This window comes from Jatropha curcas, chromosome 8 (genome assembly GCF_041381405.1).
Source record: "Jatropha curcas cultivar XTBG-Jc1 chromosome 8, XTBG_Jcur_1.0, whole genome shotgun sequence".
NCBI classification, from domain to species: Eukaryota; Viridiplantae; Streptophyta; class Magnoliopsida; order Malpighiales; family Euphorbiaceae; genus Jatropha; species Jatropha curcas.
The window spans coordinates 6,190,344-6,204,308 of NC_143158.1; the positions used below are offsets into that span (position 1 = coordinate 6,190,344).

The 13,965-nt window shown below is 33.8% G+C and overlaps 2 protein-coding genes across 4 annotated transcripts; one reads left to right on the forward strand and one right to left on the reverse strand.

The window, feature by feature from the left end:
• Positions 1 to 3,786: 3,786 nt before the first annotated feature.
• Positions 3,787 to 9,444, forward strand: RR18 (response regulator 18). Of its 2 annotated transcripts, none has more exons than XM_012216076.4 (6): positions 3,787 to 4,527; positions 5,057 to 5,209; positions 5,484 to 5,888; positions 5,992 to 6,068; positions 6,419 to 7,678; positions 9,177 to 9,444. In XM_012216076.4, the coding sequence occupies exons 1-6, from the start codon at positions 4,392 to 4,394 to the stop codon at positions 9,249 to 9,251; spliced, it is 2,106 nt and encodes a 701-aa protein (XP_012071466.1). In that variant the 5' UTR covers positions 3,787 to 4,391; the 3' UTR covers positions 9,252 to 9,444. The 2 variants fall into 2 exon arrangements, with proteins under 2 accessions (XP_012071466.1, XP_012071467.1); XM_012216077.4 differs by having other exon boundaries at positions 3,788 to 4,527; positions 9,180 to 9,444.
• Positions 9,445 to 10,136: 692 nt separating this feature from the next.
• LOC105633479 (Calmodulin-binding protein) lies at positions 10,137 to 13,929 on the reverse strand. Of its 2 annotated transcripts, XM_012216075.4 has the most exons (8): positions 13,409 to 13,929; positions 12,956 to 13,031; positions 12,803 to 12,861; positions 12,086 to 12,576; positions 11,756 to 11,916; positions 11,237 to 11,440; positions 10,748 to 10,966; positions 10,137 to 10,657 (listed from the first exon to the last, which is right to left on the reverse strand). In XM_012216075.4, exons 1-8 carry the CDS (start codon positions 13,519 to 13,521, stop codon positions 10,238 to 10,240), a joined length of 1,743 nt encoding a protein of 580 aa, XP_012071465.1. In that variant the 5' UTR covers positions 13,522 to 13,929; the 3' UTR covers positions 10,137 to 10,237. The 2 variants fall into 2 exon arrangements, with proteins under 2 accessions (XP_012071465.1, XP_012071464.1); XM_012216074.4 differs by having other exon boundaries at positions 10,137 to 10,966; positions 13,409 to 13,928.
• Positions 13,930 to 13,965: the final 36 nt, after the last annotated feature.

The window sequence follows — 13,965 nt, forward strand, 5'->3', positions numbered from 1 at the left end:
TTATTTTATCTCCTTCAATTTCCTCTCTAAAATGGGAGGAAAATAAAATAAGAAAGGTGCAACTATCACTCTTTTATTTTCCCTCCGAGCCAAACAAACAGCGTAAAATAAAGAGTTCCCATCCAAACAAAGCATAAATTTTAATGTGGTCCCAAAAGAGTGCGACAATTCCCGAAATGTCCTTTGTCTGTCTATGATATCCTGCGACCGACGTGTCGTTATCAAGAAAGGCTGCATTTCTTTCTGGGGTTTGGAATCTCCGTGGGTCCCGTCTTACGCCTGAGAACCAATCATAGGACAAAACGTGTTAAGCATCTGGAGCATGTACAGTGGTGTTGGCCCTGCCTGCAACAACAATGAGAAGTGTACTTTTTGGTACTTTTGGGTAATGCCCAAAGCTGACCTAATTCAGTTTTTTTCATCTCCTTTGACACTCTCTTTTAATTGCGATTGGCGTACACGCTCTAATAATTTTAAAAATTGTAACAAAATCATATTTATTAATATTGGTGAGGAAACTAATATTAGAAATAGTGGCAAAAAAGGATAGAAAATCATATGTAAAGTTTGAAACCTATCTACAAGGAAGATCTCAAAATAAACCATAAGCATTTATACAATAAAAAGCCAATAAAATATTAAAAGAAATAAAGAAAATTAAAAAATTATAATTGATGTAAATGAGAAAGGAGTATTTGAATAATTTCCATGTTATCGTAATATTTTGATATTGTAATAACATTTTTTGTTTTCAAAATAATTTCACCCTTTTAAAATTTTGTGAAGAATGGAAATCAATTATGATAAATAAAGTGTTTATCTTTATAATCCGAATGGGATAGTTCAATGGCAAAGAGTAATTGCGGAATTAATCACCATGACTTTTAGGTCATGGATTAGATCCTCCACAACACAAGCTTCCCAGACCAGCCCCTTTGAATATCTCATGTAAATATTAAAAAATAAAAGTGCTTATTTGGAACTTTCTGATTTAATGTAAGATAGATGTTGGTGAATAATTTATTTGGATTAGCAATTTTTGATGGCCTAGTTGGGTAAATTTGAGTCAATATTATCCTTTTAGAAAGAAACATTATAAAATGCAATTTAAAAAATAGGTTTTATATAACTTATGTTAATGTTTAACTTTCAAACATTTCCATCATTAGTAAACACTAATAATAATTAAAATATAAATTAAGAGATAAACGTGTGATCAATATATATGAAGAATTTATTTATGGCTCTTGTGAGTTTGAAAGGATCAAAGCACATCAAAATATATAGTCTATAGTTACTCCATTTCAATTGTATAAAAATCAAGGTGACAATGAAGCAAATTGCCCATTTTTCACATGGCCAAAATATGAAAGAAACTTTGAAAATAATAAATGATGTTGACATTGACCGTCGTGGACCTGACTCCAACCATTAGACGAATTGTTCGCTTTGAATCAAATCAATCTTGTCAATTTTGTCACATATTGGGTTAGCAAAATCCACACGTTTTATCTATGCAGGTGAAATGGAAAACTTTCCATAAGGTCACTCATCTTAGAATTTCCATTAAGCGAACACGTTTAACTCTAGAGTTCTTTTAACTTTGCAAGTCATTCCACCAAGAGACGTCTTTGATAATTAATTTCTCCATTTTCGATATATAATTTGATTCTTTTATGTGTCCCGCATTTCTTTACCCATAGCTAGTTTATCATCTTAGAAACTAATCAAGAGCTTTGCTATGTCCCGCTCTCTTATAATCTGTTTGCTGGATCGAGATGTTACATTGACACTCCAAACAAAGTTTTTGAAACTTCTCATATTCAATTTATAATTTTATTTTAATTTTTTACCTTCTTATTTTTTGGAACTTATATATATATATTTTTTTTTTAGAGAGAGCTAAATGTATACATATAAATAAGAATATGTCATATCAGAACTATTTCATTATCTTTTTATTTCTCTAAAAAGTTTTAAAAATAATATTATTATTATCAATATATTTTTTTCTACCATGTTATAAAATAATAAATATATTTTTATAATTTATAGTAAAAATAATAAATATTGACAAATATATATCAATTAAACATGAGAAGAAAATATACTTAATTTATCCAAAATAAATTGTTAAATTCATTTTTTCAATTTTACAAGAAAAACACAACAACAAAGTATTCAATTTATTACCAACTGAAATTGTGTTGTTTAATTAAACTAGCTATATATATATATATATATGATTTATTTTCATAGTGAAAAAAGTTGTATATTGATGTCACTATATATAACATTGACAACTAGATTTATAATTTTACCAAAAAAATATGTTTTCAATTTTATTATATTATCTAATCACAATTTCATTTCTTTATAAGTATATAATAAAAACTTATATAATACTTTTCAATATATTTATTAATATAATTTCTTTAAAATTATTATAATAAAATTAATACACCTATAATAAGATATAATAAATATCAATGATTTGTAAATGAATTAGTTCACAAACTTATTAAACAAGCCATCTCATTAGTCTCACGAAGGAGTTTGCTCGTGAGCCTAAATAAATCAGTTCATGAATCTATCTTCAAGCTTAATAAATGAGACAATTCGGGAAATTTTGCCGAGCTTTCTTATGCTCGATCTTAATTCATTTATCAAATGAGACTAAAAATCTTAGTTTATTTTGAAACCGAATTCAAATTAAATCGGTTTGCAAATAATTTAATTTATTTAAAACTCTATTTGCAAATGTGTGTTTTGTTCCTAATTAGTGTGCGTACGTTAAGTATTTCTTATTTATCTAATAATAATAATAATAATTTTTTTAAAAAAAAAAAAAGAATAGGTGGGTGGAGTACTAAAAACGTTTCGAGGAGTCCCAATTATGGTCCAAAAAATATAAAAGAAGTTGCATGCTCTTTTAGGCATGCTTTTTTTAGGCATTTAAAAGAAGTTTCTCGTTTTTGACACATAATTACCTCTTTTAGTCCAAAAAATTACCAAGCATAAATATAGAAACCCATTTTTCTTTTTGGTTTTGAAGTTACAAAATTTATTTTTTATTAAAAGAAAACTGAAACCATTTAATTGATTATGAACCCCCCAAATTAACCGAAAAGACAAATTTGCCCCTATTTTAACGACCTAAGGACCAACAACACTGAAGTCTAAATCGTCATTAACCCATTATTACCTAATAAGCCTATCCTCAGCAACCTCTAATCACGGGTCCATTTCGAAAATCAATCAAAGGAATTTTTGCTGGAAAATGGTAATTAATACCCAATTATAGAAAACCAGAATATCATTAGCATTTATAAAGGTCTAAATAATTAGAAGATTCTGTTTGGATTTTAACCCCTTTATCCAATTTATTCTTTTTTTTTTTACTATTTAGTTGACCATTATGGCCTATTAATTATCATTAGATCAGGTAACTTTCCAAATTACCACTCGAAATTTTAATTTTTTTAATGAAAAAAATATTAAGTAAATTCACATAGATTGATCATTACCCATCTCACAAACTCAGACCCTTCTATCACCGTACAATTTTTGTTTACATGTGATGGGAACAATCATGAATTGACAAATTTTGTGGGTCACCACCTTAAATATGCAACTAATATGTGAAGTGGACCCACAGTTTTAAAAATGGACGGTCAAGATTGATGAATCTGTTTATAAAATAATACACATCATATTCAAATTATCATGTCTTGAAGAAGGTCTGCTACTGGTTTATAAACTATTACAAATCATATTCACATTTTCATATGAAAGACAGAAGGGGAAAACAAAAAAAGATTACCTTAAAAGAAATTTTAAAGAAAAAAATTAGAGAGAGAAGCTAGAAGGGGCATTATCATATATAAACCATAAACAATGTTAGAAAAAGAAAAAGGCTTTTGTGTTCTGTTAGGGAGGAGGAAAAGCAAAAGCTAAAGACAAATACAGAGTGCAGAGAGAGAGAGAGAGAGAGAGAGAGAGAGAGTTTGTGTGTTGTGTGTGCTAAAAAAAACTAATAGATCTCTGTTTTGTTGGGGGTTGAAACCTCTTTCTTTCTTTCTTTCCCTCTTCTGGCCATCACTATCATTGTCCCATTGTACAGCTTTTTCTACTTGCTTCCATTTTCTCTCTCTCTTTCTCTCTCTCTCTGTTTCTTCTTGTTGATCCACTCTCAGTGAATCTTTCTCTTCTTTTTTCTTTTTTGCCATCTGGGTTTTGCTAGAAAGGCTCAATAACACAAGTTTCAATTTCAATTTCACGGAAAAATCTTTACTTTTTGAAAAAGTTTTTATTTTTATTTCTTTGATCTCTGTTCTCTGCGTTCTCTGTTTTATATTTTCTTCTGGGCGTTTGGAGTTCTTCGGTTTATCATGGTTGTAGAGGATAAACGGAGCGGTTTAGTTAATGAAGATAAATTTCCAGTGGGTATGCGTGTTTTAGCAGTTGATGATGATCCAATTTGCCTTAAAGTTATAGAGAATCTGCTTCGAAAATGCCAGTATCAGGGTATATTTCTGTTTCATTCTACGATTTTTTCTATTTATTGCCACGTTTTTAATTTGGTTTTTCTCTGATTTTCTAACGTGGCTTGTTTTATTTTTCAATTCTTTTGTTTGATTTGTTTTTAACCAACACTATGTATACGTGTTATGAATTATAAGACTAAATACACTGTAGGTGCTCTGTTTTTTTTTTTTTTTTTTAGTTAAAACTTATTGCATACAATAATCTTAATATGTAATTCAGTCATTCTGTCGATTCAAGTTTCAATTTTTTTTTATTGTTGGGTTTTAAATTCTCTTGTTATTATTTTTGAATTTAAATTTTTAGTTTAATTCTGATATTTATGTAGAGTTGTCTGTCTCTTTCCATCAATTACAATCTATTATTCTTGTCACACATTATTGTGTTTTCATGGATTTTGCGGCACATAGAAATTGATCTATTATTATGGTACATGGATTTTGGGATTTTGACTATGTACATCCTTTTGCGTTTGATTTCTTTTCTTACCTGTCTTTTATTGTTTTTGCAGTTACAACCACCAATCAAGCAATCACAGCCCTAAATATGCTTAGGGAGAACAGAAATAAATATGACCTGGTTATCAGTGATGTTAACATGCCTGACATGGATGGCTTTAAGCTACTTGAGCTTGTGGGGCTTGAAATGGACCTACCTGTCATCAGTAAGCAAGGACCTTTATTCTTTTTGATATCAAATTTTTGCAATTTATGATTATTTCTGTTCAATGGTAAAGAACTCTAATTAAGATCAGGTGAGCTTTCTTAGGATTTCAAGAACTGCCTATTTGTGGTCAAACTTTAAGCAACTTATGTACCCTGACTACTACATAGTTTTCAACTACTTAGTTTTCACCTTAACGGCTAAATGATATTCTGTTTGAAGTCAATGGACGGATTGGTTTTAAATATAATCGTTTCCTATGAATTTTGTTTCAGTGTTATCAGCACACAGTGACAGGGAGCTTGTGTATAAGGGGGTTACACATGGTGCTGTTGATTACTTGTTAAAGCCAGTGAGAATTGAGGAACTCAAAAATATATGGCAACATGTGATCAGGAGAAAAAAATTACAAACCAAGGATCAAAACAGGTCCCCGAATCAAGAAAAGCCTTGTGATGGAGCAGGAGAAGGTGGACAAGGATTGTCATCAAGTGGTAGTGCAGATCAGAATGGAAAAGCAAATCGGAAACGGAAGGACCAAGATGAAGACGAGGATGAAGAAGGTGAAGAGAATATAAATGAGAATGAGGAGCCTGGGAGTCAAAAAAAGCCTCGGGTTGTTTGGTCTGTTGAGCTGCATCGGAAGTTTGTTGCTGCTGTTAATCAATTGGGTCTTGATAGTAAGTTCTTGGACATAAAAGTGATGTTATGCATTCCTGTAACATTAACTACTGTTCCTAATTCCTTAATTTGACTCGTTAAATTTTACATAATCAATTGCAGAGGCTGTTCCCAAGAAAATTCTTGACCTGATGAATGTTGAAGGGCTTACAAGGGAAAATGTGGCAAGCCATCTGCAGGTTCTAATTTCTCCTATTTGCTTATTTCCAAAAACTTTAGTAATGCCATTCATATAATTACTAATTCTGGAATCAATAACTACTTGGCATATATGGTGTTAATCATGTGGCTGTTGGCAATTTTCAAAAATTTGGCATGAACTTCAATGTTACTGCAAATGCATTGAATATTGAACTTAGTGAAGAATCCACATGAGCCCCACTATGTATTATAGATAGATATGTAATGGTTAATCAGGTCGTATTGTATGTATGGCAATCTAAGTTGATGAGGCTGATGATAAACTGTGAAACATTCAAGGACTGTGTTCCAAGTTGTTTGGAAGTTCACTCCTTACATTTTGTTACAGAAATATAGGCTTTACCTGAAAAGAATCAGTAATGCAGCATCACAGCAAGCTAACATGGTTGCTGCATTTGGGGCCAAAGATCCCTCTTACTTACGCATGGGTTCGCTGGATGGATTTGGAGATTTTCGAACTTTGACAGGACCAGGGAGGCTTTCCAGCACATCCATATCTTCATATCCATCTGGGGGTATGCTTGGTAGATTAAATTCCCCTGCTGGTTTGACCTTGAGGGGTATAGCTTCTTCTGGTCTTCTCCAGCCAGGTCATTCCCCAGCACTCAGTAATTCTGTTAATACTCTTGGGAAGCTTCAGCCAGCTCTTCTGCCTTCAAGCCAAGGAGCAAATTTGTTTCCAGGTGTTCCATCATCCTTGGAGCCCAACCAGCTTCAGGGAAAATCAAATGCCCACATTGGAGATTTTAATCGGAATGATGATACGTCAGGTTTTACCCTTGCAACTAGCTTCTCAGATGCCAGAGTTACCCCTGGAAGCTTGGGCAATACCGTTTCCAGTTCCATAAGCAACCCTCTAATGCTACAAGTCAACCCCCAACAAAATCAGAGTAGGGGAGCATTTGCAACTCAATCTACTCTCAGTTTGCCTTCAATGAATCAGGAACCTTTTGATGTTGGTGTCCAAGGTTCTTCTAATTTCCTGGATCATAGTAGATGTAATGAAAACTGGCAGGGTGCAGTTCAACTATCCAAGTTTTCAACAAATCCTTTGCCTCTGAGTGAACCATTCAGTCACGATCCATTATCTGCTAGTAACCTTAGAGACAGTATATCATCCACCAGTTCTCAGATTGGGAATAGCCCAAATGTTTTTTCTTCTTCCAGTGCGCTTGCAGCTCCTTTGGATTCTAGAGTGGATATGCAAGGGCAAGCTAGCTTGATCGGTAATGTCTTTCAGAATATGAATTATAATTCCAGGCAGCGGTGGGATGAACATAGCCAGGATTATCACTCCAATCTAAATAACTCTATCAGCAACATAAACCCTCTGGTTTCTGACAATGGCGTTGTGGGTACATTGAACCAGAGCATTGACCAAAGAAAAAAGTTTGATGCATCTATTGTTGGCCAGTTAAACAATGTCACTCCATCCACTTTTCAGCATCCTGAAGTTGAAAAGTCTTCCTTGGACCCAAAAATGAGGTCAAATGAGGACTATCTCTTGGAACAAATGAAGTCCCAGAATAGTTTTGCGCAGAATAACTATGAGTCCTTGGATGATATAATGAATGCGATGATCAAACGGGTATGATTACATATTTTGCTTTGCCTCATTTACATTTTTGCAATGTGTTCTCTTTGCTGTCCTAATTATAAGTTTAAATTGGCTTTTGATTATTAGATGATTGAAGCACAAAAATAGGATGCAGTAATGAAATGAACTTGTTTGGAAATAACCTTATATTATTAAAAAAAAAAGTATGAAGTAGCCACAAAATAACACCTTAAACTTTTGAACTGCCTAAATGCAAATGTATAAGACCGATCAGATGAAGAATTGAAACATGAAATAGGTGAGAATCTGGAGAATGCATGAGATGGTCAAGATGAATATAACACTTCTCTTCAGCATTGCTGTGAAGTTCTTATTTAAAATTTTCTAGATTTACCCTTTGGCATTATAAAGTTGGTATAAAAGGTGTTTTAAAATAATATGAATGTCCAACAAGGTATTATCCGTTTGGACTCAATTTTTGTGACTGGCCCATAATAGCTTAGGAAATTGTAGTTCCAACAATTAATTCTGAAAAAGTTCAAGGTGTCCCAGGTGATTTATCCTTTTTTCTTTGTTTTTCTGGTCAAGACCTTTAGAAACCTTTAGTCTTTCAATTACAGTATTGTCAGCTAACTTCCAAAATGCTATTCTAGTTGAATCCAAAAACTGGTAATAAATTGAAACTTTCCAATATCAATTTCTTTGTTAGATTGCTTTGAATCATGTGCATTTCCATTCGTGGTCTAATTAATCTCTATGGTTTCTTCTATACCTAATAAGCTCACAAGTAAGCTTAATCTACTTTTGCTCCATGAGCATAAAGAAGAGAGTTGAATTAATTGGTTTTACACAATTGCACTCTACATTGCCGCATAGGTTAATGAAAATGTTGGCTAGATCGCATTCCATTATGCACTTAATGCATTTATCCAACAAGGCTCATGCATCAAGGAACATAGCAGCAGCTATGCCAATGGTGTTATTAGTAGTACAAGAATGTTTTACTCTATTGTTTTATGAACATGTAAAAATTGTCTCTATGACAAATATAATTGATATCTCATGGAAGCCTGTTTTCACTTGCTCATCCAGAATAGTTTTGATTAAAATACTTTTTGAAAGAGTGTAGGTAATTTGGTATCACATTGACTTTTAGTCTCGTCTCTTTCCAATCTTTATTGAGTGTAGGCGGGGCGGAATCACCTTTTTACTCCTTTTTTTTCAAATGTTTACTGGCATGAAGCCCGATTAGCGGCCAATAATGGAAGTATCTGGGGGTTCAATAAAGTTTCTTTGTGGCATGATGATGCAAGAGATGTTGAAATCATGAAATGTCAACATGCAAAAGCTTGAAGGAAAAATAGGACCCCCTTTGTATTTTTATGTGATGCTAGAACATTAGTACTGTGATCAAACTATTAATCAAAAGCTGGTTGTTCTTTGCTTAATATTTGTGATTCAGCAGCCTATTTATATTTTCAGCCATTAAATTTACTTGAGCATTCTTTGACATTAAGTGTATTTGAAGCAGGAGCAAAATGAAACGATGCTAATGGATGGAGAGTTCGGATTCGATGCCTACTCCCTAGGATCATGTATTTGAGACTTCTCTACAGCTGATCATAGAGAAACAATGATGCCTAAGTCCACTTCCCTCTTGGAGGAATTTGTATCATTTTGTAATCTATTTTGCATTTCTTTTCTTTTCTTTTCTTTCTTTGCTCCCTTCTTTCAAATGTACTTTCTTCTTCTCCTTTCCACATTATTCTATGTTACTGTAGTTCATTGCTGCTTGATATTGATAGCAGAATTCCTAGTTTCTTGATTCTTTCTTGATGATCCTCTTTATCCTTGTTGATAAATGGAGTGTCAAATTCATAAACTTTCATTCATTGCTGTTTCATGAGGCTCCTATTTGTAAATTTTTTTCAGATTGGTTGGATTCTTTTGAACATGACATTGATAACACCATTTTAAGCTTTTGTTAAAGATCTTACCAAATGGCAATAAATATTTGAACAAAGAGTCACATTTTTTATGCCTTACAGCAATTGTCAAAATCACATAAGCCGTTTTCTCAAGATAGATGAGTTTTAGCATCTTAATAATAATAATAATAATAATAAAAGAAAATACACCATTACTAAAATATGTTTGTTAATGAATAATTTTAGATTTGACATTGATGTCAAATATTTAAATATAGAAAACTCCTAATTATCTTCTTTAAATGATGAATCTTTCTTGTACACTTCTTTTTGTATATACAATAATGAAATTGTTCATCTCAATAAATACTAATGGTCTTGATAAAATAATAATTAATTATTCCTATAAAAGATATCTTAATTATTTAGTTATCAATAGCCTACAAATTGTGAGAAATAGAAAAAGAGCTTCTTTCTTTTACCTTGGTTGGCCTGAGAGAAATATATGCAAACAAGGCAGAACCCATAAAAATATTCATGAAGTCACCCCAACGCATATCTTGTCATCAATCAAAAGGATAATTAAAGAATTCAAATGCCTTTAAACAGGGACAATACAAAAGATCTAATGGTTAAAATTAGATCATACATTGAATTCAACTCAGTCAAGCTCAACTAGCTGAGCTCTTCTCTCTGCAGCTCTCTTCCTTATAAATATCCCCCAGCGCAAAGCTGCTTTCAGCTTAAGCCATCCTACAACAGCCTTGCCGGAGCCTCTGCTCCGTTCCTGTGCATATACTTGATCCATTTGAGGTTCATATGCTTGAATACTGTAAGAATAGCAACCCTCATCAGAACTTCCAAAACCATTTCCCATTCCAACTCCAATGCCCATACCGAACGTTTTTAAAAGTCTCTGCATGTCACCACTCTCTAACATCTCTGTACTCCTCAGCCGGATTTCTTCTGCAAAATAATCTTCCAGTCCTTGCCCATTCCTTGTCTGAGACCAGTCTCCTGAAAAGTAAGTACCGGGAGTCGCAACTGACATGTGATCCATGCTGCTACCAGCTGTTGCTACCTGTTGATTATTTAGTGTCATTACTGCATCATGATCAGACCGAACAAATGGAAACTCAATCAACTGAGGAACTGATGTGTGGTTATTTACAGCTTGGCTTTGTAGACCTTCTTCTGATGAGATATATTGCTGTTGCCTGTTTTGGTTAGAAGTAATATAGTGATTTGTGTCATAGTTGTCGACTATAGGTGCAACCGAGGTTCTTCTCCCATTCTTAGTGTTCATTAGGGTGTTCAAGACTTTTCCATCATATTCCATTACTTGATGCCAATTTTCATATGCTTGCTTCACTAGAGAATCCACTGAAACCTGTATGCAAAAATTAATATGAACGACACAATTTACTCATAAATGCAGTTATTTAGTTGCTAGGTTGTTGAGCTCATGCCACATAAGGCATTATCTAATGTAAAGGAACACTTTATTCAGCAACTAAACTGCCGCTACTCAGTGTCGGATTTAACTTTCCCATAACCTTTCCTCATATACGGACTAACTTGTGTTGAAGGGTGTCCCCATTTTTTCATATACGAGAATTGATGTATGATATGGCTGGCTTTCTGAATCTAGATAACTAACCTTTTGATTGTGGGTAAGAGATTCCAAAGCGAGGAACTGCCCATCAGTAATAAGGCCTCTGAGTTCATAAATATGGTTGAAAACAACACCAGTGCTATTAGACGCTTCCGCATAATAAACATAAAGCTTTCCTCCCAAGACACAGGTCTTAGCATGCTCCACAGTATTCTCCCACATCCTATTGGACATTCCACTTCCTAGAATCTGCATTTTGAACATCAAAGTTGAAAGCCAAAAAAAACAAAAAAAAAATTATCAGTATGGAAAAAGGAATGAGAAGTGAAGGGAAATATTTAAGGCATGTAAACAGAACTTGTTTATGTCACACAACACAAGAACATTGACATGACCACTCTTACGAAAATTAGCATGTTATATGTGTGCCCTTCATTGTGTTAGAAAAGTGTCTGATATGACACACGGACACATGCCGAAACTGATGTGTCGGCGCTCCATACGAAAAATTTCTAATCGTTTATGGAAAAAAAAAAAAGGAAAGCTAGAGTAAGGAATTCTTACATTTCTCAGTTTCTGTGGATCCCTGACAAGAACCCGAAGAAAATCTTCAACTGTTACAATTTGAGCTTTTACCAATTTTTTGTGCAGAGCTCCATCCTTTGCTATTCTATCCAGTCTCCAAACTTCATCATGCAAAGCAGGTGGATAGTGTTTCTTGTACACTGCAGATTACATGGACAATGTTGATTAGAACTTGCTTAAGACAAAGTCATCCGCAGTTTATTAAAATGTAGGCTTAGGCAATTCAGTATTCTACTCCAAATTAAGATATCACAAAATGAAGTGTCAACAGCAAAATCAATCATAAATAAAAATCTTTCCAAAACTCACATTCTCCTCGGTGATCTTTAACAGCAAATGCCTCTGTTTTAGCCTCACGAACACGAATACCTTCACAATATCCAGGAGAAACCTTAAGACCAAGCCTGAACTTTCTGCTTCTTATCCAGCTAGAATTATCAGTGAAAGTAAGATCTCCAAGAGTTCCTACCCCTTCCTTGAGAGTCACCTGTAGCTCTCCAGTCAGCAGAGGTCTTTTCCCTTCACGTTCTTTCACTTCATGGCTTTCAAAGTGTTCTAAGGTCCAATCTTCATCGGCCTCCTCGTTAAAGTCACCTTCCAGAACCACAACATTTAGTTTGGCTGCAGATTCTTGTCCAGCTTGCACAACACAGCCTGTGCTCGCATCTAGTAGGACAACATGGATAGCTGCTCCTTGTTCCCCGTCAACCTTCCCACCTGTGAATAAGTGAGGAGGCATTCTTGTTCTGAAATGAAGTTGCAGCCTTTTTCCTTCTGGCCCTTGGATTTTTGGTGGTGACCTGCCATAGGTAGAAATGCAATTTGTAATGTCAAATTTTTCAGGATATTACCTACGTTTTACAACAATATTCATTGCTCATGTCTGGTTCACTTTGAAATTGGGAATGAAATAAAATCCTCAGAATAGGATTCCAGTACAACAATATTTTGACTAGAACTATGTAATCATCCTTATACAGTCAAATACAAAGCGAACTATCAATTTTTAGCATCTAAATCTAATACCTTGTAGCCAACTTAGCATGACCCAATCTTGTCAGAGCACGCTCCACTTCTTCGCTAACCTGTGTATTGTTCAGTACAATGTCATTGTTCTTTTTATTTATCTATCACCAAATCGCAAAAGGAAAATAATAAAATAAAGAATTTATGACTCACAATTCTGCGAAACAAAGGTTCCAAAGATGAGCAAAGTCTTTGCAAACTATCCACCTTCAAAGCTTCCACAATAACACTGCATATAAATTAATTCATATATCATTGGAATGGACTGATAAATTTCCCACATACAACTGCAAATAAATTAACCAAGATGAAAGCAAGGAAGCACAAAGACATTGAACGCAAATTCAATCAAATTGCATCCAATTTTACCAAGTCATGAAAGAAAGCAGAAAAATCCAAGTTAGAAACCTAGTCTGGATTCTAGCTAACATAATTCAATCTCCCAATTCTTTCTCTCGTAATTACCCAAGTAGAAGTAACCTTTCAAGCCATAAAGAACAAAAGCTATACCAAACTATGAATTGCTATAACCGAGAAACCATATGTACAACAAGAATCAAATAATAAAACCCATTAAAACAAAATCAATGAAGCATTCAAAACAACCTTGCTAAAGCAGGCAACTTTGCCTTCTTTGGATCAGGCAAGTGGTCAGATTCATCTTCAACACTCTGCTCATAACCTCTCTTCTCCACTCTCCTGTTTCTTGAATTTTCCATTAAAAGAAACTCGCAAAATCCAAATATTTTAAAGCTGAGTTTCCAAATATAGAAAAAATCAGTGAATCACTAAAAGATCCACACTTATGCTCCAAGAAACTTAAAAGAGAAACACCAGCCAAGAAACATTATCATCCCCAACAGATTCTTCCAAAATAAAGATTAAAGACTGAAAATTTCAGACCCCAAAAAAACTGAAAACGGCCTTTGTTTTTTTTAATAAATGATCTGGGGTTAGCAAGGGTGATCTGCTTGGGCAGTTTAGGATCGATCCAATCCAAAGTTGATTTCTTTTATTGGGTTAAGATCTAAAATACTAATATAATAATTGTTTTCTTTAAAGTCACAGCTGTATTTAGTGCATTAACTTTGAAAGTCTTTGAAAGCGCGTTTCTTGGTGAGATCCCCCTCTGGTTTCATTTGGTAGTGCTATTTGACCGCTTT

Excerpts from the sequence above, each read along its gene's own strand:
- RR18 (XM_012216076.4), top strand. The coding sequence starts at position 4,392 with ATGGTTGTAGAGGATAAACGGAGCGGTTTAGTTAATGAAGATAAATTT. Across the intron at positions 4,528-5,056 it reads TCGAAAATGCCAGTATCAGG|TTACAACCACCAATCAAGCA; the intron begins GTATATTTCTGT and ends TTGTTTTTGCAG. Across the intron at positions 6,069-6,418 it reads ATGTGGCAAGCCATCTGCAG|AAATATAGGCTTTACCTGAA; the intron begins GTTCTAATTTCT and ends ATTTTGTTACAG.
- LOC105633479 (XM_012216074.4), bottom strand. The coding sequence starts at position 13,521 with ATGGAAAATTCAAGAAACAGGAGAGTGGAGAAGAGAGGTTATGAGCAG. Across the intron at positions 13,032-13,408 it reads AAGTTGCCTGCTTTAGCAAG|TGTTATTGTGGAAGCTTTGA; the intron begins GTTGTTTTGAAT and ends ATTTATATGCAG. Across the intron at positions 12,577-12,802 it reads CATGCTAAGTTGGCTACAAG|GTCACCACCAAAAATCCAAG; the intron begins GTATTAGATTTA and ends TACCTATGGCAG.